Genomic DNA, 23,213 nt, shown 5'->3' with positions numbered 1-23,213 from the left:
TTCCCACACAGCGGAAGTTGAAATAAAAGGCAGTGAGTGCCTTGCTTTAATAACGGGAAGATGCTTATTTGAGCAAAATACCACTTGGTGGCTAGAAAAGACAAAAAAAAATATCGGCCGAGGTTGAAGCAACAGAACCTCAGACCCTTATCAAGGTCACCCCTAGGTTCCTGCGACCTCTCTAGAGATGCTGGTGGTCACAAGAGGAGAATCCCATGGACTCGTAGGACAAAAATACTGAAATTAAAAGATGCTTGCTCCTTGGAAGAAAAGCTATGCCCAACCTAGACAGCATATTAGAAAGCAGAGATGTTACTTTGCCAACAAAGGTCCGTCTAGTCAAAGCTATGGTTTTTCCAGTGGCCATGTATGGATGTGAGAGTTGGACTATAAAGAAAGCTGATCTCCAAAGAATTGATGCTTTTGAACTGTGGTGTTGGAGAAGACTCTTGAGAGTCCCTTGGACTGCAAGGAGATCCTACCAGTCCATCCTAAAGGAGATCAGTCCTGAATGTTCATTGGAAGGACTGATGTTGAAGCTGAAACTCCAGTACTTTGGCCACCTGATGCAAAGAACTGACTCATTTGAAAAGACCCTGATGCTGGGAAAGATTGAAGGCAGGAGGAGAAGGGGACGACAGAGGATGAGATGGTTGGATGGCATCACCTACTCAATGGACATGCTGCTGCTGCTACTGCTGCTGCTAAGTTGCTTCAGTCGTGTCCGACTCTGTGCAACCCCACGGACAGCAGCCCACCAGGCTCCCTCGTCCTTGGGATTCTCCAGACAAGAACACTGGAGTGGGTTGCCATTTCCTTCTCCAGTGCATGAAGGTGAAAAGTGAAAGTGAAGCTGCTCAGTCATTTCCAACTCTTAGCGACCCCATGGACTGCAGCCCATCAGGCTCCTCCATCCATGAGATTTTCCTGGCAAGAGTACTGGAGTGGGTTGCCATTTCCTTCTCCGCAATGGACATGAGTCTGAGTAAACTCTGGGAGTTAGTGATGGACAGGGAGGCCTGGCGTGCTGCAGTCCATGGGGTTGCAAAGAGTCAGACATGACTGAGCGACTGAACTGAACTCTTTGCAACCCCACGGACTACAGCCCACCAGGCTCCTCTGTCCATGGGATTCTCCAGGCGCGAGTACTGGAGTGGGTTGCCATGCCCTCCTCCAGGGTATCTTCGCGACTCAGGGATGGAACCTGAGTCTCTTACGTCTCCTGCACAGGCAGGCAGGTTCTTTACCACTAGCACCACCAGGGGGAGTCCTCACCACCGTTGGAGCATCTTCTTTTTTATTGCTTTGGGCAAGGACCTGGCTCTCCTGGCAGAGAGCTGTCTAATGTGGGAATTGGTGGGGAGAAGAAGGTGCTATCTTAAGCATTCACAAAGGTGGAAGCACGTGTGTGTGTTACGGGCACGCTGTCTCACACGGAAAGGCATCTTGCTGATGTCCACGGCGGTGCTGAAGCCACGGGGGATGGTCTTCACCCTTTGGTCTCCGTGGGGATGAGGGTTCAGCAGATCTTCTCAGGTGGGAGGCAGAGGATGAAGGTGGGGCAGTGAGAACCGCTGATGGCTTGCGATGAGCCATCACTGTGGTTCTGCAGAGAAAGACCTGCAGAGAAAGTCTGCTTTCATTGACGCAGACTTGGTGTGAGTCGGGCTGACCGGCCCGTTTACGGAGAACACTGCTGAACCGTTCGGCTGATCTAAGTAAACCTGGGCAACCTTACTGCCTGTCTCAGCTCGGGTCACATTCAGAAACAAACCAACTCTGACATGCAGAGAAGCTCGAGAAATAATTCAATAATTTTTTTTCTCCCAAGTCCATCAAAAAGGCCAGCATTTTCTCGTTTTAAGAAATGCATTTCTTTGGCTGCACCATGCGGGATCTTTAGCAGCCACATGTGAACTCTGAGTTGCAGCACGTGGGACCCAGTTTCCCCATCGAACCCGGGACCCCTGCATTTGGGAGCGTTAAGTCCTTGTCTCTGGGCCACCAGGGAAGTCCCAAGGCCGCTGCTTTCATCGTTGCTAGCTTCAAATGGTATTCTGCTCCAATAAGGATCTTGTCCTTATAGAAGTTATGCACTGCCTTTTATTTCAACGGTAGCTGTGTGGAAATGTCAGTTTTGCTATTACTGGTGCAACCTCAAAAAGGAAGAAAAGTGAACTCAAAGAGCCAGCTGGAGTGGGATCTAATTCCTTAGCAACCTAGAAAACAATGGCTGGAAGGGCTTGTGCTACAGACCAGAGACCCTCGGAGGCCAAAAGCAGATTCTGTCCCCACGCAAATGCCTTTAATTCCCCCTCTACCCTCTTGTGCTGGGCTGTGCTTAGTTGCTCAGTCATGTCTGACTCTTTGCGACCCTGTGGACTGTAGCCCACCAGGCTCCTCTGTCCATGGGGTTCTCCAGGCAAGAATCCTGAAGTGGGTTGCCATGCCCTCCTTCAGAGCCAGGTCTCCCACATTGCAGGTGGATGGATTCTTTACCAGCTGAGCCACCAGGGAAGCCCAAGAATACCGGAGTGGGTAGCCTATCCCTTCTCCAGGGGATCTTCCTGACCCAGGAATCGAGTCGGGGTCTCCCACATTGCAGGCGGATGGATTCTTTACCAGCTGAGCCACCAGGGAAGCCCAAGAATACCGGAGTGGGTAGCCTATCTCTTCTCCAGGGGATCTTCCTGACCCAGGAATCGAGTCAGGGTCTAGCACATTGTAGGCGGATTCTTGACCATTTGAGCTACCAGGGAGGCCCCTGTACCCTCTTATGCTGTAACAAAACGCCATGACAATTACTTAACAGTCACGAACCACTGGTTAACCGCTTATGTTTGGACTGTCTAAGGTAAACAATTTTGAGTTGCAGATTTGCTGAAAATTATACACAACCACATAGATACGTGTTCAATCACGTCTCTGTGATTTATTATTGCGGCTAGCAATTTTGTACTCATGTTGTCAAAACGGAAGCCATGATGGCTGGGTATAGTTTTGGAGATATTTGCTGGATCATCACATGCACAGAATGCTCATTAACGCCTCATTTTTTGATACTTGCTGCAAAAGTCCCAGAAGCAGGTGAAGGGTGGGGTTCTGCCTAATTTTCAGGACAATATAACACAGCTGATTTTATGCACAATTAAACAACAGAATTAAAGACCGAAGCCTCCTTTGCCCAAGTGGTTTTATCATTCCACCAGCAGAATCGTTTTCTCTGCTGTGGCTGTCAGCATTCCTCGGGTTTATTTTTGCCATTCAAAACACGGCCTCCATAGAATCAACCAAGTGGACTGTGGGAACCACCTCGTCAGCTTCAGACCAGTCGTCTACCCTGCTTCTGTTGTGATAAAGGAGAAGACTCCTCTATTATTTTATCGAGCTATGGCTAATTGTATCTCCAAGTGCAGGGTCCGAGTCTATAGATGTTTGATATATACCGAGAGGAGTCCTTAGTGCAGAGGGGTCAAAAGACATGGTTATCTTAGAGCCTTACTGAATATTATTGAGAGGGCTGTCTGAGCCACCAGAGAAGCCTTACCGATTTCATTGATCTACTAACTTAATGCGAATGCAACACTCTCTTGATTACTGCAGCTTTATGATACCTCTTGAAATCAGGCAATGTTAGTCATTCAACTTTATTGTCTTTTTTTTTCAAAGTGATTCGGCTATTCTGGGTGTTCTGAATTTCACCATGGGTTTGAGATCAGCTGGATAATTTTAAAGAAAGAAGCCTTTTAGGATTTTGGTTGGGATCATATTAAATCTACCAATCAACTCATGAAAAATGGAAAATCTTAATATTTAGTCTTTCAACCTATAAACAATGCAGAGCTCTCCATTTATTTAGTTTATTTCTCTCAAGATTTTTTTGTTTGTGTTTGAGATTTTTGCCTTACAGGTTTTGCACATTCTTTCTCAAATCTATCCCCGCATACGGCATACTTCTGTGTGCTGTGTATGCTTAGCTGCTCAGTCGTGTCCGACTCAATGAGGCCTCACGGACTGAAGCCCGCCGGGCTCCTCTGTCCATGGGATTCTCCAGGCAAGAATACTGGAGTGGGTTGCCATGCCCTCCTCCAGGGGACCTTCCCGCCCCTGGGATCGAACTGGCATCACTTGCGTCTCCTGAGTTGGCAGGTGGATTCTTTACCACGAGTGCCACCTGGGAAGCCCCTAAAACCAGTATACACACAGTCTGAGGAATAACATTAAGGCCAACAGCTGTGTAACCGCCACCCAGGGTGAACATTAAAACACAGCAGTATCCCCAGAAATTTTTCCTACCCCATGTGTTTTGTCTCCATCAAAAGCACTTCCTCTCCTCCTGGAACGATAATTCCTCGCCTGCTTTTTATGGATCTAACTGTTTCTGCTCTTTGAAAATAATGAATGCATTCCTAAACAAACCTAGTTTAGTAGTTTGGTTTTACTGCTCTTTGAAACGATATAAATTAAATCACTCATCAGAATGCTCATTCGTGTTAGCGGATATATTGTGATGTGAGGGGGAAGTCTACCAGAGTCTCGAGAATGAGAAATTTTGCTGGCTTCAGGGCAGTATCGCTGAGAATTAGCAGAGGTCCCTAACCACCACGAAGTCTTCTGTAAGCCAAGCTTCTCTCTACATTTGTCATGCACTCTTCAGTGACTATAAGGATGGTCCAAGGTGCTGCCATGTCTCTGAGCCCGAGGGCATAAAATACAGACGAAAGAAGTGACCGTGAGTGGTGGCAGACGGTTGTCATCTTGGAAGTGTAGTGAAAACTCCCCGCTGGACGGCCTTGAACACATCGCTTCATCCGTCTGGCCCAGACTTTTGTGATCCTTAACTCCTTGGTGAACGGGGTATCTTGTGGTTGGGATGGACGTAGAGCTTTCACAGGTCTCCCGACTTTCAAATACCCTATTTTCAAGAGACACCGGCATCTCTGAATCCCAGGGGAGACAAGTTTTTTCTTCCCTTTATTTAAAAAGGTCAATTGTACTAAATCTTCAACGCACAGCACTTAAGTCAATTCATTATACAAAGACCATGAGGTGTAAAGTGATAAATATCCTGTGTCAACCTTGAAAACAGATTTAGCACTTTTCACTATAAAAACTTCAGAATTCTTAGGTAAGCAAATAGATGCTGTTGCTTAATTGTTTTACATCATCAGATATCAATCTTCACGATGGGGGGCCGTGTGGTTCATTTTTCTTTCTTTCAAGATTTTTTTTTTTTTTATGTGAACCATTCCTAAAGTCTTTATTGATTTTGTTACAATATTGCTTCTGTTGTCTATGTTCTGGTTTTCTGGTGGTGAGGCATGTGGCATCTTAGCTCTCCAGGGATCAAACCCGCAAACTCCTGTGTTGGAAGCCGAAGTCTTAACCCCTGGAGCACCAGAGAGGTCCCCATGTCATTGAGTACAACGTGAAAGGGAACGGAGTCCAGGCGCCCTCTCTGAATGGGGATTTCTGTTGAGGTTCTAAATTAGCCTGTGTCAGACTCCACCATAAAACCTCAGGGGCTCAGATCACACAGACCACCTATTCTCATACTGAATTGGGAGGTCTATATTATGGAATCTCTCAGAACTATAAATGTGTATTTCTTTCATGTCACACACTAGAGAAGGAAATGGCAACCCACTCCAGTATTCCTGCCTGGGAAATCCCATGCACAGAGGAGCCTGGTGGGCGACAGTCCATGGGGTCGCAAAGGACTTGGACACGACTTAGCGACTAAACAACAAAATATATACACACACATACACATATGTGCAGAACTGTAATAATTAAACTACTGGCCATGTCCTCACTCTCTCTCTTTTTTTTTAATCTTCAAAATCACATTTCTGGACCCAGGGCTGCGAGACACAAAATGAAACGGGCCGACACTCCGCTGCTCACGAAAACTTGAAACGTCCAACTGGGATTCTCATTTCTTACATCAGCAGGACTAATTCTCTACCACCAGAGAGAGCGTTTTAACTTTGTTAGGGGGTAAATCCTTTTTCTGATCAGGAATTTATTAGATGTCAAAATATGATGCTCTCTTGATGGATTCGGGAGAAGGCAATGGCACCCCACTCCAGTACTCTTGCCTAGAAAATCCCATGGACGGAGGAGCCTGGTAGGCTGCAGCCCATGGGGTCGAGAAGAGTCGGACACGACTGAGCGACTTCACTTTCACTTTTCACTTTCGTGCATTGGAGAAGGAAATGGCAACCCACTCCAGTATTCTTGCCTGGAGAATCCCAGGGACGGTGGAGCCTGGTGGGCTGCCGTCTATGGGGTCGCACAGAGTCGGACACGACTGGAGCGACTTAGCAGCAGCAGCAGCTTGATGGATTCAGGTAGGCTGTTTTTCGGGGGTACAAGTATTCTCTTTTTCCTAAGCCTTTATTTAGTTTGTTACAATGTGCTGTGTGCTTAGTTTCTCAGTTGTGTCTGACACTTTTCAGTCCTGTCCGACTCTTTGTGACCCCATGGACTGTAGCCCACCAGGCTCCTCTGTCCACAGGGTTCTCCAGGCAAGAATACTGGAGTGGGTTGCCATTCCCTTTTCTGGGGAATCTTCCCAACCCAGGGATCGAACCCAGGTCTCCTGCATTGCAGGTGGATTCTTTACAGTCTGAGCCACCAGGGAAGCCCCTTGTTACAATACTATTTCTGCTTTTTATGTTCTGTGGGGGGCGGGGGGTGAGGGGAAGTTTGGCTAGGAGGCATGGGGGAATCTTAGCTCCCTGACCAGGGGTTAACCGGCACCATCTGCATTGGAAGGCAAAGTCTTAACCACTGGACTGCCATGGAAGTGCCCCGGGTACTTAGCATTTTGTTTCTGGCACACCACTTTGAAAGTCTGAAATAGGGCAGATGAATTTCCTTAGGACAAGGTTAACTCACAGTTGAAAACTACTCTAATAGATGTCACGGTTAAATCTGTTCAGAATAAAAGACTCTTTAAACATGAACGCACATGAAACGCAGCACACAAAACCTCCCAGGACACCCTAATTTTTGGATTTTAATCAGAGTTCATTGGCACGTATATTTTCTCACTTGTTTAGATAAAAATGTACATGTATATGAGCTACTGCTTGTAATGACATTTGTAATGAAAAATAGTTGTAAGCTCCTGCTTGTAATGATATTTGTAATAAAAATAATTGTAAGCTCCTTTCAAGCAAGGGCTTTATGAATACATAAGTGTGGAATGAATGGATAAAAATTCAAATAATGCATGAGTGAAATGAGACTGGCATTAAATATCAGATATAACCACACTGATGCATACTGGTTACAGAACTAGTGGCTTTCACGTTGAACGTTAGAAAAATCGAGTCAGTCCATTCTACAGTGATGGAAAACGTGTATGATTCCTGAATTGTTCTTGATGTAAACAGAGTATTTTGTTTTAAAAATCTTTAGAACCTTAAAATGCACACGGCCAAGTGAAAGAAGACAGTGTGAACAGGCACAGCATAATATCATTCAACGAGATGACTTTCTAGAAAAGTGAAAACTAAAGAAGGCGGAATGCAGAAGCATTGATGCTTCCGAACTCTGGTGGTCCTGGAGAAGACTCTTGAGAGTCCCTTAGACGGCAAGGAGATCAAACCAGTCAGCCCTAAAGGAAATCAGTGCTGAATATTCATCGGGAAGACTGATGCTTCTTCTAGAACTAACAGCCAAAAAAGATGTCCTTTTCATCATAGCGGACTGGAATGCAAAAGCAGGAAGCCAGGAGACACTGGAGTAACAGGCAAATTTAACCTTGGAGTACAAAATGAGGCAAAGCAAAGGGTAACAGAGTTTTGCCAAGAGAACGCACTGGTCATAGCAAACACTCTCTTCAAAGAACACAAGAGAAGACTACACATGGACATCACCAGATGGTCAACACCGAAATCGGATTGATTATATTCCTTGCAGCCAAAGATGGAGAAGCTCTATACAGTCAGCAAAAACAAGACCGGGGACTGACTGTGGCTCAGATCATGAACTCCTTATTGCCAAATTCAGACTTAAACTGAAGAAAGCAGAGAAAACCACTAGACCATTCAAATATGACCTACATCAAATCCCTTATGATTACACAGTGGAAGTGAGAAATAGATTTAAGGGACTAGATCTGATAGACAGAGTGCCTGATGAACTATGGACGGAGGCTTGTGACATTGTACAGGAGGCAGGGAACAAGACCTTCCCCAAAATAAAGAAATGCAAAAAGGCAAAATGGCTGCCTGAGGAGGCCTTACAAATAGCTGTGAAAAGAAGAGAAGAGAAAGGCAAAGGAGAAAAGGAAAGATATACCCATTTGAATGCAGAGTTTCAAAGAATAGCAAGGAGAGAAAAGAAAGCCTTTCTCAGTGATCAATGCAAAGAAATCCAGGAAAACAACAGAATGGGAAAGACTAGAGATCTCTTCAAGAAAATTAGAGATACCAAGGGAACATTTCATGCAAAGATGGGCTCGATAAAGAACAGAAATGGTAGGGATCTAACAGAAGCAGAAGATATTAAGAAGAGGTGGCAAGAATACACAGAAGAACTGTACAAAAAAGATTTTCATGACCCAAATAATCACGATGGTGTGATCACTCACCTAGAGCTAGACATCCTGGAATGTGAAATCAAGTGGGCCATAGGAAGCATCACTACGAACAAAGCTAGTGGAGGTGATGGAATTCCAGTTGAGCTATTTCAAATGCTGAAAGATGATGCTGTTAAAATGCTACACTCAACATGCCAGGAAATTTGGAAAACTCAGCAGTGGTAACAGGCCTGGAAAAGGTCAGTTTTCATTCCAATCCCTAAGAAAGGCAATGCCAAAGAATGTTCAAACTATTGCACAATTGCACTCATCTCACACGCTAACAAAGTAATGCTCAAAATTCTCCAAGCCAGGCTTCAGTGGTATGTGAACTGTGAAATTCCAGATGTTCAAGCTGGATTTAGAAAAGGCAGAGGAACCAGAGATCAAATAGCCAACATCTGCTGGATCATCGAAAAAGCAAGAGAGACTAGAAAATAATCTACTTCTGCTTTATTGATTATGCCAAAGCCTGTGTCAATGACAACAAACTGTGGAAAATTCTGAAAGAGATGGGAATACCAGACCACCTGACCTGCCTCCTGAGAAATCTATATGCAGGTCAAGAAACAACAATTAGAACCAAACATGGAACAACAGACTGTTTCTAAATAGGAAAAGGAGTACGTCAAGGCTGTATATTGTCACCGTGCTTATTAACTTATACGCAGAGTACGTCATGAGAAATGCTAGGCTGGATGAAGCACGAGCTGTAATCAAGATTACTGGGAGAAATATCAATAACCTCGGATATGCAGATGATACCGACCTTATCACAGAAAGCGAAGAAGAACTAAAGAGCCTCTTGATGAAAGTGAAAGAGGGGAGTGAAAAAGCTGGCTTAAAACTCGACATTTAAAAAACGAACATCATGGCACCCAGTCCCATCACTTCATGGTAAATAGATGGGGAAACAATGGAAACAGTGAGAGACTGTATTTTCTTGGGCTCCAAAATCACTGCAGATGGTGACTGCAGCCATGAAATTAAAAGACGCTTGCTCCTTGGAAGAAAAGCTATGACAAACCTAGATAGCATATTAAAAGCAGAGACTTTCCTTTGCTGAGAAAGGTCCATCTAGTTAAAGCTATGGTTTTTCCAGTAGTCATGTATGCATGTGAGAGTTGGACTATAAAGAAAGCTGAGCACCAAAGAACTGATGCTTTTGAACTGTGGTGTTGGAGGAGACTCTTGAGAGTCCTTTGGACTGCAAGGAGATCCAACCAGTCCATCCTAAAGGAAATCAGTCCTGAATATTCATTGGAAGGACTGATGCTGAAGGTAAAGCTCCAACGCTTTGGCCACCTGATGAGAAAAGCCAAGTCATTGGAGAAGACCCTGATGCTGGGAAAGATTGAGGACAGGAAGGGAAGGGGATGACAGGGGATGAGATGGGTGGATGGCATTACTGACTCAATGGACATGAGTTTGAGGAAGTTCTGGGTGTTGGTGATAGACAGGGAGGCCTGGTGTGCTGCCGTCCATGTGGTCACGAAGATTCGGACATGACTTAGCAACTGAACAACAAAAAACAACGAGGATGGTTAAAAAAAAAAAAATCTGTGATTGCCAGGGGTGAAGGGGGAGGGGAGTGGTTAGGCAGAGCACAGGTAGTTATAAACTGTGGGCTTCACTGGATAATCAGGTAACAATTCTGGCTCATCAACTGTAACAGACACACCACACTAAAGTCAGATGTTAATGAGATGGGATAGATAGATAGATGACAGATCATAGAAACAGGTAGATAGATAGACAGATGAAAGAAACAAGTAGATAGATAATAGAGAGAGAGATGACAGATGACAGAATCAGGTAGATAGATGATAGAAACAGGTCGATGATAGATGATAGAAACAGGTTGATAATAGATGGTAGAAACAGATAGTTGGTAGAAACCAGTAGACAGATGACAGATAGCTAGCTAGAGAGATGGACAGACAGACGACGGAAACAGGCAGGCAGACAGACACATGGAAGAGCTTTGCAGACGTGCAGGTGTGCATACAGTATTTATTCCCCTTCCTACAATAATTTCTATTTTCTCTTTTCCCTTCCAGTTTTCTCTGTGGAAGGCATTTTCTGTCTGAGCTCAACATGCTGCTGAGTAAAAAGCCTGCAGCCCCGATGAACACAGCAGATATTAACAGGAAACCGCAGGGCAGGATCACCTGGGGGTGTGAGTTACGGAGGCGACAGGGGAAGCATTCAGATTCGATGTGGAAATTGTCCTCGGGAGACCCCAGGAGTGCCACACACAGCGACTTTACATTTTCAGGATTTAAGATCACCTTTTAGACACAGTGAAGAGGGAGGTGAAGTGTGTGGATTTTTTGCCAAGAGATTATAGACAGATGTTGGTTTTGATACCTCTTCCTTGTAGCAGCTGACTTATTTCAACAAAATAAAAGGTTTTGGAAGGAGAGGGGATTACTCCTGCTCAGTGGGTAGGGAAACCATTCAACACTGAAAAACAGAATTCCCCGCATGCATACCACTCTGGTGGTGCGGGAAATTAATACATCTGATTCAGTAACTTCATATTATAATAAATTTGTGATCAACTGAAACAGGGCCACTTTAGGAGAAAAACATCACAGTCTTAATGGAGAAACGAACCCTGAATTCAAGTCTGAGCTCCATATCCCGTGAGGATGGATGCTCTCTGTTTTTCTCTGACTGCCCTTTCCTTCTTCACGCAGGAAGTTTTCCTTTGAATGTTTACAGTAGACATTTTGTTTTTTTTAAGAAGGGCATATCTGAGCCAGCCGTTACCATAGTTTATCTGAGAATTAATCTGATACATATATGAGTTTATTTTGGAACTTTCTTGAAACAGCATGTAACGATGTTGGTTTGGAAATGACGCTCCAGTAGGGAGTTCCCTTTATGAGTGCCGTTGTAGGTAAGTGTAGACTGGTAGCTCAGACAGGAAAGAATCTGCCTGCAATGTGGGAGACACTGGTTCTTTCTTTGGGCCGGGAAGATCCCCTGGAGGAGGAGATGGCAGCCCGCTTCAGTACTCTTGCCTGGAGAATCCCAAGGACAGAGCAGCCTGGCGGGCTACAGCTCATGGGATTGCAAACAATCAGACACAACCGACTGAGCGACTAACTTTGGGCGCGTGATACTGGCATTCTCGTTAAACTGTGAGTCTGGTTAAGTGGAGAAAACAGCCCAGAATGATATTTCTCTTCTCAATTTTCTCCAGGCCACCACGGGATTTGGGTTATGATTAGGAAGACCGGCCATTCCAATCCTAGAAGGTGTATGTCAATTTCTTCCTCTGAGTTCAGACCCTCTGAACCTCACAGGGAAGGTTAGGGGTTGAGGTACAGCCAACACCATCACACAGACATCTACTGTGTCAATCTTTTGCCCAAAAGAGGGTGCACACTCAGGAAGGAGGGAAGTTCCGGATGCTGACTGTCTGCCCTCTGGAGTTGCAACCCCAACGTGAACATCAGTCTGGAGACAGAGTCTTTCATGAAGCAGGTCTGTAAAACCAGCCCTGTCTCTAGCTGCCCAGGAAAAGCGGTCCAGCAGGCACCACCTTCATCTTCAGACCCCCGGACGCAGGCATCCGTGTCAGCCCAGAGCTTGGAGCATGTCCTAGGAGTTGGCTTAGCCCCATCTTGGCCCCGCCCTGAGAAGTCAGGTGAATGCTGCTGCTGCAGGGGTGGACACGGAGGGCCACGGTGCCCTGGGCAAGGATCCTCACAAAAGGGTTAGAGAAGATGAGCACCATGTGCTGCCCCGCACTGCTGCTCGAGTGCCCAGGGGCACGTCCTTTCCCAACCTGATGCCACAGCCTTCCCGCTGCCCAGGGTGGAGGAAGCCTTGCCTCCTGCACCTGATAATTCAATAAAAGGAGCTGGCACTCGGGGAGGCCATGGATGCCCACAGTCACCTGTCAGAAGACATTCTTTTTTTTTTTTTTAAGGAGGGCGTTAACTCAACCAGTCATCACCACAGCTTATTTGAGAATTAATCTCACAGTTGTAAGTTTATTTTGGAACTCTCTTAAAACAGTGTGTGGTCTTCCCTTGTGGCTCAGCTGGTAAAGAATCTACCTGCAACGCGGGAGACCTGGGTTCGATCCCTGGGTTGGGAAGATCCCCTGGAGAAGGGAAAGGCCACTCACTACAGTATTCTGGCCTGGAGAAGTCCATGGACTGTGTAGTCCATGGGATCGCCAAGAGTCAGACATGACGGAGCGACTTTTCACTTCACTGAAACAGTGTGTAACAGTGTTAGTTTGGAAATTTCCTCCACGGTCTCAGCAAGTTGCCTCTCAGACCTTTCTCCTCTACCGCTTCCTATTCAAAAGCCTGTGTCCATATCATCAAAATGTGATGAATGGATAAAGCAGTTGTGGTACATATACACAATGGATTATTACTCAGCCATAAAAAGGAACGCCTTTGAGTCCATTCTAATGAGGTGGATGAACCTAGAACCTATTATACAGAGTGAAGTAAGTCAGCAAGATAAAATATCATATACTAATGCATATATACAGTTTAGAAAAATGGAATTTATTCACAGGGCAGCAGTGGAGAAACAGACATCAAGAACAGACTAATGGATATGGGGAGAGGATGAGATGTAAGGAGAGAGTAACCTGGAAACTTACATTACCATATGTAAAATACATAGCCAACGGGAATTTGCTGAATGTCTCAGGAAACTCAAACAGGGGCTCTGCATCAATCTAGAGAGGTGGGACTGGGAGGGGGGTGGGAGGGAGGTTCAAAAGGGAGGGGACATATGTATACCTATGGCTGATTCATGTTGAGGTTTGACAGAAAAGAGCAAAATTCTGTAAAGCAATTATCCTTCAATAAAAAAAATTAAAATTTTTTTTAAATGTGATTTTTCATCAAAAATCAAAATGTGATTCCCTCTCATTAGCAGTTCATCAAAATGTCATTCCCTCTTATTAGTGGTTCTCGGCCAAAAGCGAGGAGGGAGCACTCTAATAGAAGGGGTGGAGTGGGGAAGTTACGTTCTCCGGGGCCTCTGTATTTTCACAAGGGGATTCACAGGCTATGTAGGGAGTCACTGTGGAGTTCTGCGTGGAGAGACAAGAGCAGGACCCAGCCTGGTTCAGTGCAGGGAGAGAGATGCGGGCTCAGGAGTGTTTGTCGGGGGCTTGAACAAGGGCAGGACCCAGCCTGGTTCAGTGCAGGGAGCGAGATGCGGGCTCAGGAGTGTTTGTCGGGGCGGGACTCATACAAGCCGGTGGCTGCGTCCTCGGCAAGCTGTAAACAGACATCTGGTGTGGCGAGCTGGGAGGACGCAGTCTGAGAGACCTTTAGTGACTGGGCCGTGCTGGATTTGCGGGATTAGATGCACTTTTGGGGGAAATGCCAACCGCTTCAGGAGTCCTTTCCTCTGCTTGCCCTCCCCTGTGTCAGCCTGTTCTCAAGTCCTCCCCCTTCTGTCTGCAGCCTCAACTTTGGAAAGAGACATTTCAACCCTGCCCACCGGCCAGGGGTCCTTGTTCCTTTTAGGATCAAGGAAAGTTTCCCTTGCACAACTCTGTACCATCTGGGGTTACAAAGCACCTCCTTCTCTTTCTACTCACTTTGAACCATTCATTCAGTCCACAGAAAACTACAAGAGACAGAAGATTCTCCCCAGGCTCCCCTGGAGGGACAGCCCCGTGTCTTTGCTCCCCTGATCGGTCAAGTTTCTCCAGCGTCGTCTCCCCTCGTGGTGTCAAGCCCTTCCCCTTCATCTTCTCCAGTCTGCCCTTGGCCCCTGGACGCTTCCTGTCCAAGCACAGGTACCTAGACCGTGTGTCCACCTCTCTGCCCAGGTGGTCCTTGGTCTCCTGGCAGCATTTCGAGGCGGACTTTCGCTTTTTTGTTCTTTCTTTCTTTGGCTGTGTCGAGTCGGGTCTCAGCTGCAGCACACAGCGTCTTCACCGGATCACATGGGATCTTTTGTCTCGGCACACGGACTCTCCGGTTGTCGTGCACCTGCTTGGTTGTCCCGTGGCATGTGGGATTTTAGGTCCCCAAACAGGGATGGAACCCATGTCCCCTGAACTGCAAGGGAGATTCTTAACCACTGCACCACCAGGAAAGTCCTGAGACTTTCACCATTATGACGCTGCAATCACTTCCTTCTGACCCGTTTTCATCGGACACCTTCTCATCTGTTAGGACCCAGATTCTCCTAAAGCTATGCATCTTCTAAGCCAGGCTTTGGCTTACCTTGACAGACCATCACAGGACCACTGGATCACTGGAAACGGAATATAAAGCATGAAGTGATTTGAATTCCTCTTTTACTTTCTCCCTTCCTTTGGTTCCTCTCACCGACAACACTTGTTGCTATGTAGGTGAGTGATATTTACTTATTTACTCAACGTTTATTTATTTGGCTCCACTGGGTGTAAGCTGCAGCAGGCTGGTCTTTGTTGTGGCATCCAGCAACGAATGTTCTTTAGTTGTGGCATCTGGGATCTAGTTCCCAGATCAGGGATTGAACCCAGGCTCCCCTACACTGGGAACACGGAGTCTCAGCCACTGGACCACCAGGGAAGTCCCAGTGACTTACATTTAAAAATGCATGCATTTAACATTAGAAAATGGACTGAGTTCATCAATCCATCTTGCAGACTTTAATCTCTGGTTGAGATCTCTAGCCATCTCTTGTCCAAATGACGGAACTTGCTCCGCATACGTGGAGCTCCTTTTATGTGAGGTAATTAGAGGAATGTGTTTGGGTGTTGGTTGAAAGGTACGAATAACACTGGAATCTCAGACCTTATCACAAAGCCAACTCCCACCAAGCCCTCCTCTTTGGCTGGCTCCTGCGGTTGCTCCCTTTTGACTATTATGAACTGTGCTGCAGTGAATATCTGTGCGCAAGTTCCTGTGTGGACAAACTTTTTCATCTCTCTCAAGTACCCAAGAGTGGAAATGCTGGGCAACGTACGGTCAATCTCTGTTTTGCTTTTTAACACATTTATTGACCAGGGGATTCTGGCAGAAGCTAACACCTGTGGCTGGCAATTTGTTCAGTAAACACTGAGACACTCCAGTCAGGCAACAAAAGATGTATTCATGTCTCTGCTCAGTAAGTTCTTAAGAAACTGGCCAAGTTAACTTCCACTGCCTCCTGACTCAATCTTAAATACTGCTTCTATATTGAGGCCCTCTCATTGACCCTACAGGCCCTCGACTTAAATGAGGTGCCCACCACTGTTCCCCCTAAGACACTGTTCTTCTGCCTTGCAGCATGTATAGCAATTTGCAATTGTACATTTCCGTGGGTCCTTATTATATGCCTCCTATTCAATTCCTCATTGCATGGGGGTCAGAGCACGTCCATCTGGTCTACCACTGCTGGGCAACAAAACCCATCAGGTCCTGTGAGTTATTTAACCCGCAAACTTCTGGGATATACTTTGAGATACTGCTTCCAAGGAGTTCTGGGCAGAGAAAGGAAGGTGCGTGTCTGCAGCTAACAGGAGGAGAGTGGACGGCACGTGAATCCACAGGGACGCTCACCAGACCCGAGCGGCTTGTCTCGGACACCTTCATCAGCACTCTGGGGACCCTGCAGCCAACAGGCTCAAGGCTGCGTTCCCTTCATCCCCAAACCCGGGAGCCAAGTTCTCGCCGGACGGTGTTGGGGGGGTGGTGGTGGTGGGGAGGGGTCGTCAGGACAAGTCATATGGACAAACTGCGGTTTGCGGAGGAGGAATCAAGGTACCAAAATGAGAGAAGTCGAATAGCAGTGACCCATAAACACTACCCATACGTGTAAGATAGCTAGCTTACCGGGAAGACGCCGGATAGCACAGGGAGCTCGGCTCGGTGCTCTGTGATGAACTAGAGGGGTGGGATGGGAGAGTGGGAGGGACGTTCAAGAGGGCGGGGGTATATGTGTAGGTATACATGTAGCTGATTCACTTTGTTGCATGGCAGAAAGCAACACAGCATTGTAAAGCTACCATCCTCCAATCAAAAATAAATTAAAAAAAAAAAAAAAAGCACCGTTAGAGAAAGGAGAGATGGACGAAAAAACCTCAGACCCCAGTCCTCAAGAAGAAGTTAAAAACCTGCCCTAAAAGTAACCAGGAGACGCAGGTTTGATCCTTGGCTCGGGAAGATCTCCCTGGAGAAGGAAATGGCAACCAACCCCAGTATTCTTGCCTGGGAAATCTCACGGACACAGGAGCCTGGTGGACTACAGTCCATGGTGGGGGCGGTCACAAAAGAGTCGGACATGTCTGAGCGACTAAACAGCCACCACTGCGTGCTCCTCTCAAGGGGCCTAGAGATAAATGACCTGTAGGAACCCCGCAGGGATGCTGAAAACACACACGCATCGCTGTGGCGTCAGATCCGGCCTTGGACCGGCCAACAGCTCGCCTCACCAACATGACTGCATGTCAGTAAGGGGATCAGCACAGAATAAACAGCTCATCACCGGGCGCCTGATAAGTGTTTCCCAAGGTGTAGAGACTTGACATTTCACAGTGTTCCGGAGGTTAACTCGAGAGTCCTGAAGACCACGGTCACGAGGGAGCCATCGGAGGCGGGGATGAGAGGTGGCATTCGAGAGGCTTCGTATTTTCTCCATCAGTGGGCATCTCAAACTTGTGTAAGGAAAATATTCTCCTTAATGAAAAATGGATGATTCAAGGACTTCCCTGGCGGTCCAGCGGTTAAGACTCCGCCTTGCAAGGCAGGAGGTGCGGCTTCTATTCCTGGCTGGGGAACTAGGATCCCACAAGCTTCGTGGTCAAAGACGCAGAGCGTAAAACAGAAACAATATTGTGACAAATTTCAACAGACTTCAAAAAATGGTCCAGATTAAAAAAATAGGATGGTGTAGCTAATAAGGCAAGAGTGTGTTCTATGGGCTGCCTTCAACAGCGTGGGCCCACGTTGAAATAAATACAGGGCTGGCTGCATCCAGGCAAGACCCATACGAGTCAGTTCTGCACCCAGACAATGGTGATGCGATGCCAAATATCCTTGATAGTTTAATTACCCAAAATTTCAATGTATGAAATGTATTTCCCTGTGGTTCACGGTAACAGTGTGGGGAACGATGATGTTTTCTGGAGTGTTATCCTGACTGTTAACCCTTAACAGTCAGCCTCAGCACTGGCCTCACAAGTTACAAAACCTAATTGCGCCCCAATTTGTCTCCTCAAGACGTTAAGGCTTAGAGGGGGTAACAAGGAGTATTCTTGGGCTTCCCGGACGGCTCAGCAGTAAGGAATCCGCCTGGAACGCAGAAGCCCCAGGTTCCATCCCTGGGCCAGGAAGATCCCCTGGAGAAGGAAATGGCAACCCACTCTAGGATTCTTGCCTGGAGAATCCCATGGACAGAGGAGCCTGGCGGGCTACGGTCCATGGAGTCACACAGAGTAGGACACGACTGAGCAGTTAACACTTCAGAATTCAGTATCCAGTGAAGACATCATTCGGAAGTGGAGAAATAGACACGGTTCAGAGAGACAATCTGAGAGTTTTTATATCATGGTACTCGTATGTAAACATTAAGTGGCATTACTCATTGACTAGAATTCCTAGAATGGTGATGAAAACGTACAGAAGGAGGAATCCTTTTGTTTCTGACTTTTAAATGGAAGAGTGAGTACACCACCAATTAAGAGTATTGACTCGGGTTACAGAGAAATTAGGTATTCTTTACAATAAATATCTGTCCTTATCTGACTAAGACTCTGAATGTGGAATGCAAGCCAATTCGTTTGCAAAGCGGATTTTGTAAACAAGTCATTTTAAATGCCTCTGCATAATATATGAACTCACCACCTCTCTGACAAGTTTCTCAATGAGTAAATGTATTTAATGGCATGTTTCCCACGGTCTCAGGTTTAATAAGAGATGTCAAGACGTGCCATTTACAGCAACATGGGGTGGACCTAGAGATGATGGTATTAAGTGAAGTCAGTCAGAGACAGACTAATACCGCATGATGTCATTTATACGTGCAATGGAGAACAAATGATAGAAATGACCTTATTCACAAAACAGAACTATTTGGGAAGAATGTGATCACGTACAAATCAAGTAAGTGACCACTTCACTGAGAACCTCTATCTGCTGAGTGCAAAGAAAGCTTGGTTCACTGACCATATGTAAATGCCTACTGTATATAAAATAGCTAACAAGGACATACTTGTACAGCACAGGGAACTCTACTCAATATTCTGGGATAACCTATAATAGGAGACAATCTGAAAAAGAATAAATACATGTATATAAGCACATCAGTTTGCTGAACACCTGAAGCTAACACAACATTGTAAAACAAGTATATTTCAATAAAAATTTTAAAAATAATTAAAATTAAAAGCTTTTGCACAACAAAGGAACTATAAGCAAGGTGAAAAGACAGCCTTCAGAATGGGAGAAAATAATAGCAAATGAAGCAACAGACAAACAATCTCAAAAATATACAAGCAACTCCTGCAGCTGAATTCCAGAAAAATAAACGACCCAATCAAAAAATGGGCCAAAGAACTAAACAGACATTTCTCCAAAGAAGACATACAGATGGCCAACAAACACATGAAAAGATGCTCAACGTCACTCATTATTAGAGAAATGCAAATCAAAACCACAATGAGGTACCATTTCACACCAGTCAGAATGGCTGCTATCCAAAAGTCTACAGGCAATAAATGCTGGAGAGGGTGTGGGGAAAAGGGAACCCTCTTACACTGTTGGTGGGAATGCAAACTAGTACAGCCACTATGGAGAACAGTGTGGAGATTCCTTAAAAAACTGGGAATAGAACTGCCATATGACCCAGCAATCCCACTGCTGGGCATACACACCGAGGAAACCAGAATTGAAAGAGACGCGTGTACCCCAATGTTCATCGCAGCACTGTTTACAATAGCCAGGACGTGGAAGCAACCTAGATGTCCATCAGCAGACGAATGGATAAGGAAGCTGTGGTACATATACACAATGGAATATTACTCAGCCATTAAAAAGAATACATTTGAATCAGTTCTATTGAGATGGATGAAACTGCAGCCTATTATACAGAGTGAAGTAAGCCAGAAAGAAAAACACCAATAAAGTATACTAATGCATATATATGGAATTTGAAAGATGGTAACGATAACCCTATATGCGAGACAGAATAAGAGACACAGATGCATAGAACAGTCTTATGGACTCTGAGGGAGAAGGCGAGGGTGGGACGTTCTGAGAGAATAGCATTGAAACATGTATATTATCATATGTGAAACAGAACACCATTCCAGGTTCGATGCATGAGACAAATGCTCAGGGCCGGGGCAATGGGATGACCCAGAGGGATGGGATGGGGAGGGAGGTGGAAGGGGGGTTCAGGATGGGGAACACATGTAAACCCATGGCTGATTCATGTCAATGTATGTATGGCAAAAACCACTACAATATTGTAAAGTAATTAGCATCCAACTAAAATAAATAAATTTATTAAAAAAAAATTTAAAAATATACATATGCAAGTATCATTTGACAGTATTAACACTGGCCGTGGCTTGAAAAAAAAAAGTCAACCAGTCACATTTATGTTTTACATTTGTCAGAGGATAATTTTTTTAAGTCTTTATTGAGTTTGTTACAATATGGCTTCTGTTCTATGTTTTAGATTTTTGGCCACAAGGCATGTGGGATCTCCGTGCCCCAACCAGGGGTGGAACTCACACCGCCAGCACTGGATGGTGATCGTGGGTCATCAGGGAAGTCCCTGGAGTGCGACGTTTTTCAAAAGAGAGTGATAAAATCACATTCACAAATAAAACAGAAACAAGTGTCAAAATTTTTATTCAATGAGATTAACTGGTGAGAGAAACAGTAAGATGTTACAGGAAATTTCAGGGAGATTCAAAGAACAGGCTCGTACACAGGCCATCAAGACACAGTGAGATCAATTAGCTGAAATGGTGCAAAACTGGTCAAAGGCCGGAAATAATCACGAACAATCATCGCCGTCACACACATTTCTATCATTTTTCTAAGACCTTACACAATTGAAAATCAGTAACAGGGAACACTTGGGGGGGGGGGCCACCTAGTAGGAACAGCCCGTGATTATATTCTTCTCATTTTCAATGATGTTCCCATCGCAGAAGGCTAAGGAAGTCTGTTGTTGTTGTTCAGTTGCTAAGTCGTGTCCGACTCCTTGCGACCCCATGGACTGCAGCGTGCCAGCTTTCTGGAGGAAATCTATTAGAAGCAGTTAATCGCCAGAGCGTAATGTCCAACAAATTGTTCCCCAAATGGGTTCTTGGTGGTACCAAGACAGCATTCTGTAATCCAATTCTATCTGAAAGAGCGTATTAGAAAAATAAATGATCTTAAAGGAAATGATTTCTCTGAGGTAGAAAACGTTCTCGCACGTGGATATGCACCCCGATGTAAGACGGAGGCTACAATGATGTTCACACCGACAGCAAACCACGGATGACAGAGGTCACAGGCTCTGACCACAGGCCCAGAGCATTCTGAAGGACAGAGGAAGAATGCCACCGTCTGCTGATAGAGTCTCTTATTAAAAGCTCATCCGTGATCTGAATTTCCCACTCAGATTACAAACATAATGACCACCTCACTTGTATCAGTTGCTACTGCCCGTGACGACAAAAAAAACACTGAAGAGTGATACAGTACACGATGTCTATGCTGCTAAGTCGCTTCAGTCGTGTCTGACTCTGTGCGACCCCACAGACGGCAGCCCACCAGGCTCCCCTGTCCCTGGGATTCTCCAGGCAAGAACACTGGAGTGGGTTGCCATTTCCTTCTCCAATGCATGAAAGTGAAAAGTGAAAGTGAAGTCACTCAGTTGTGTCTGACACGATGTCTGTAAATATAAATAAATATGTACCTACATATATATATACACACAAGCACATACATATATGCATACATATTTTACAGTTGCCAGCCAGGGTTGAGAACATCAAAGAAGAAAAAGGACGTGAAGCTAAATTCTTCGGACACTAAAGACGATTCTTCAAGTGAGAATTTTCCCTTTTGTGTTCTGGGCTGGGTGTGCCTTCTGTTGTCTCAAGTGAGGGTTTGTGGCCCCCGTGGAGAGCATGGGCCTGGCCCTTGGCGGGCTGAGAAGGCTTGGGGGCGGAAGGCTTGGCCGGTTCCAGGGGAGGTCTGGGCGCAGGGCTTTCCTCCAGCTCCTCGGGGCGGCCCCTGGCCCTCTCAGGGTGGGGTCGGGCGGGGGGCGCCGTTTCAGTTGTAGGGCGGCAGGCCGAACAGCTCCGGCTGGAAATCCTGCAGGGAACCCAGCACAAGGGTGGCCTTGGAGGTCAGGTCTGGGTTCAGCTTTCCGTCCGGGACCATGACCACCTGCATCCCGGCGGCGAGGGCCGCCTCCACCCCGTTGGGCGCGTCTTCGAACACCAGGCACTGCAGGGCGAGGGAGAAGAAAAAGAAAAAAAAAAAGAGGGTTGAGGCCGTGCCTGTCCGTACCCACACGTCTCGCCTGGGTGGGCAGGGCCCCCATGGCCGGTGGCTGAGTCTGCCTGTGGGCACGGCCGGAGTTCTGCGAGACCCAGGAAGGGTGTGGACGGGGAGCTGCCTGGTTCATCACCCGTGAGGGGGGCAGAGGGGGCTGGCACGCCCACCATCCGAGTGCGTCCCGCCCTGGCACTTGACAGTGGGCTGGCCCATCGCTCTCTGCCCCAAAAGGTGGCACAGCTCAGCGGGGAGACCGGGTTCTAGGCACACAAATTTATTTTACTGGAATCGTTCAGAAGCAGTTCCGCCAAGCACGAGAGGACGTTGCGAAGGGTAAGAAAAAAGCATGCGGGTTAGGTGTAAAGTGACCTCACTGCTGGCCACGTGTCAGGCGCAGCGGTTTGCTCATTACACGGTCAACGACGGGTCAGGAGAAGGCCAGCCCCGGGGTGTGCAGAGTACGCCTCGGGAACCGCCTGAACACCCAGCCCGAGCACCGGGCGTGGTACCTGTCCGGGCCTGCTCAGACATGGCCTCAAAGCGGGGGAGTGGTGTCTGTACCCTGGAGAGGTCAGGGAGCTCCCCCATGCACCGTCCTGCGACTGGCACCCACGCCACATTCAGGTCAGTTCACGCTCCGAGTGAGAGACGGAACCCGCCCGGGGGCGAGCGGGCCGTCAGCTTCACACCCGCTTCCCTCCCGGAGGGAGGCACACGCTCCTGCAAAGCCTCCCTGCGCCCCCTGGAACTCCACACGGGCCGTGAGAGCGCGTGCGCATGTGTGTGAGCTCACTCAGTCGTGTCTGCCTCTCTGCGACCCTGTGGACTGTAGCCCGCCAGGCCCCTCTGTCCGAGGGGCTCTCAGGCAAGAACACCGGAGCAGGCTGCCCTCCTCCAGGGCTCTCCCTACCGAGAGACGGAACCTCGTCCGCTGTGCTGCAGGCGGGTCCTTCCTCTCGGAGCCCCGGGCAGCCCTGCTGCTGGGCCGCTGCGTCCTCTGCAGGGAGTCTGTCTGCGGGGGCCGCGCGGCTGTCAGGAGGGCTGCTCCCTGCTCCACGGAGATGCTCTCCTGGGCGCCTTCGGCACCGCTGCCCCAGCACGCCCGGGGCTGGACACCCGCAGTACTCACAGCACAACACAGTACACACAAC

The 23,213-nt window shown here is 46.9% G+C and overlaps 1 protein-coding gene across 4 annotated transcripts in view; it reads right to left on the bottom strand.

Annotated features, from left to right (window-relative positions):
* Positions 1-23,213, bottom strand: part of LOC145536931 (pseudouridine-5'-phosphatase-like) — a 292,667-nt gene that overhangs the window by 206,905 nt on the left and 62,549 nt on the right. The window contains exon 4 of one of the 4 annotated variants that reach the window (XM_081567239.1): positions 20,399-22,011. The exons of the other annotated variants lie outside the window; for them this stretch is intronic. Within the exon in view, the coding sequence (XP_081423365.1) occupies positions 21,835-22,011 (177 nt within the window). The 3' untranslated portion in view covers positions 20,399-21,834. Of the gene's footprint in view, positions 1-20,398; positions 22,012-23,213 lie in introns of those variants that run through there. 4 annotated transcript variants of the gene reach the window in all.

The sequence above is a fragment of the Giraffa tippelskirchi genome, chromosome X, assembly GCF_054371585.1.
Source record: "Giraffa tippelskirchi isolate mGirTip1 chromosome X, T2T-mGirTip1v1.2.pri, whole genome shotgun sequence".
NCBI classification, from domain to species: Eukaryota; Metazoa; Chordata; class Mammalia; order Artiodactyla; family Giraffidae; genus Giraffa; species Giraffa tippelskirchi.
This window is presented reverse-complemented; position numbering and strand designations above follow the sequence as displayed.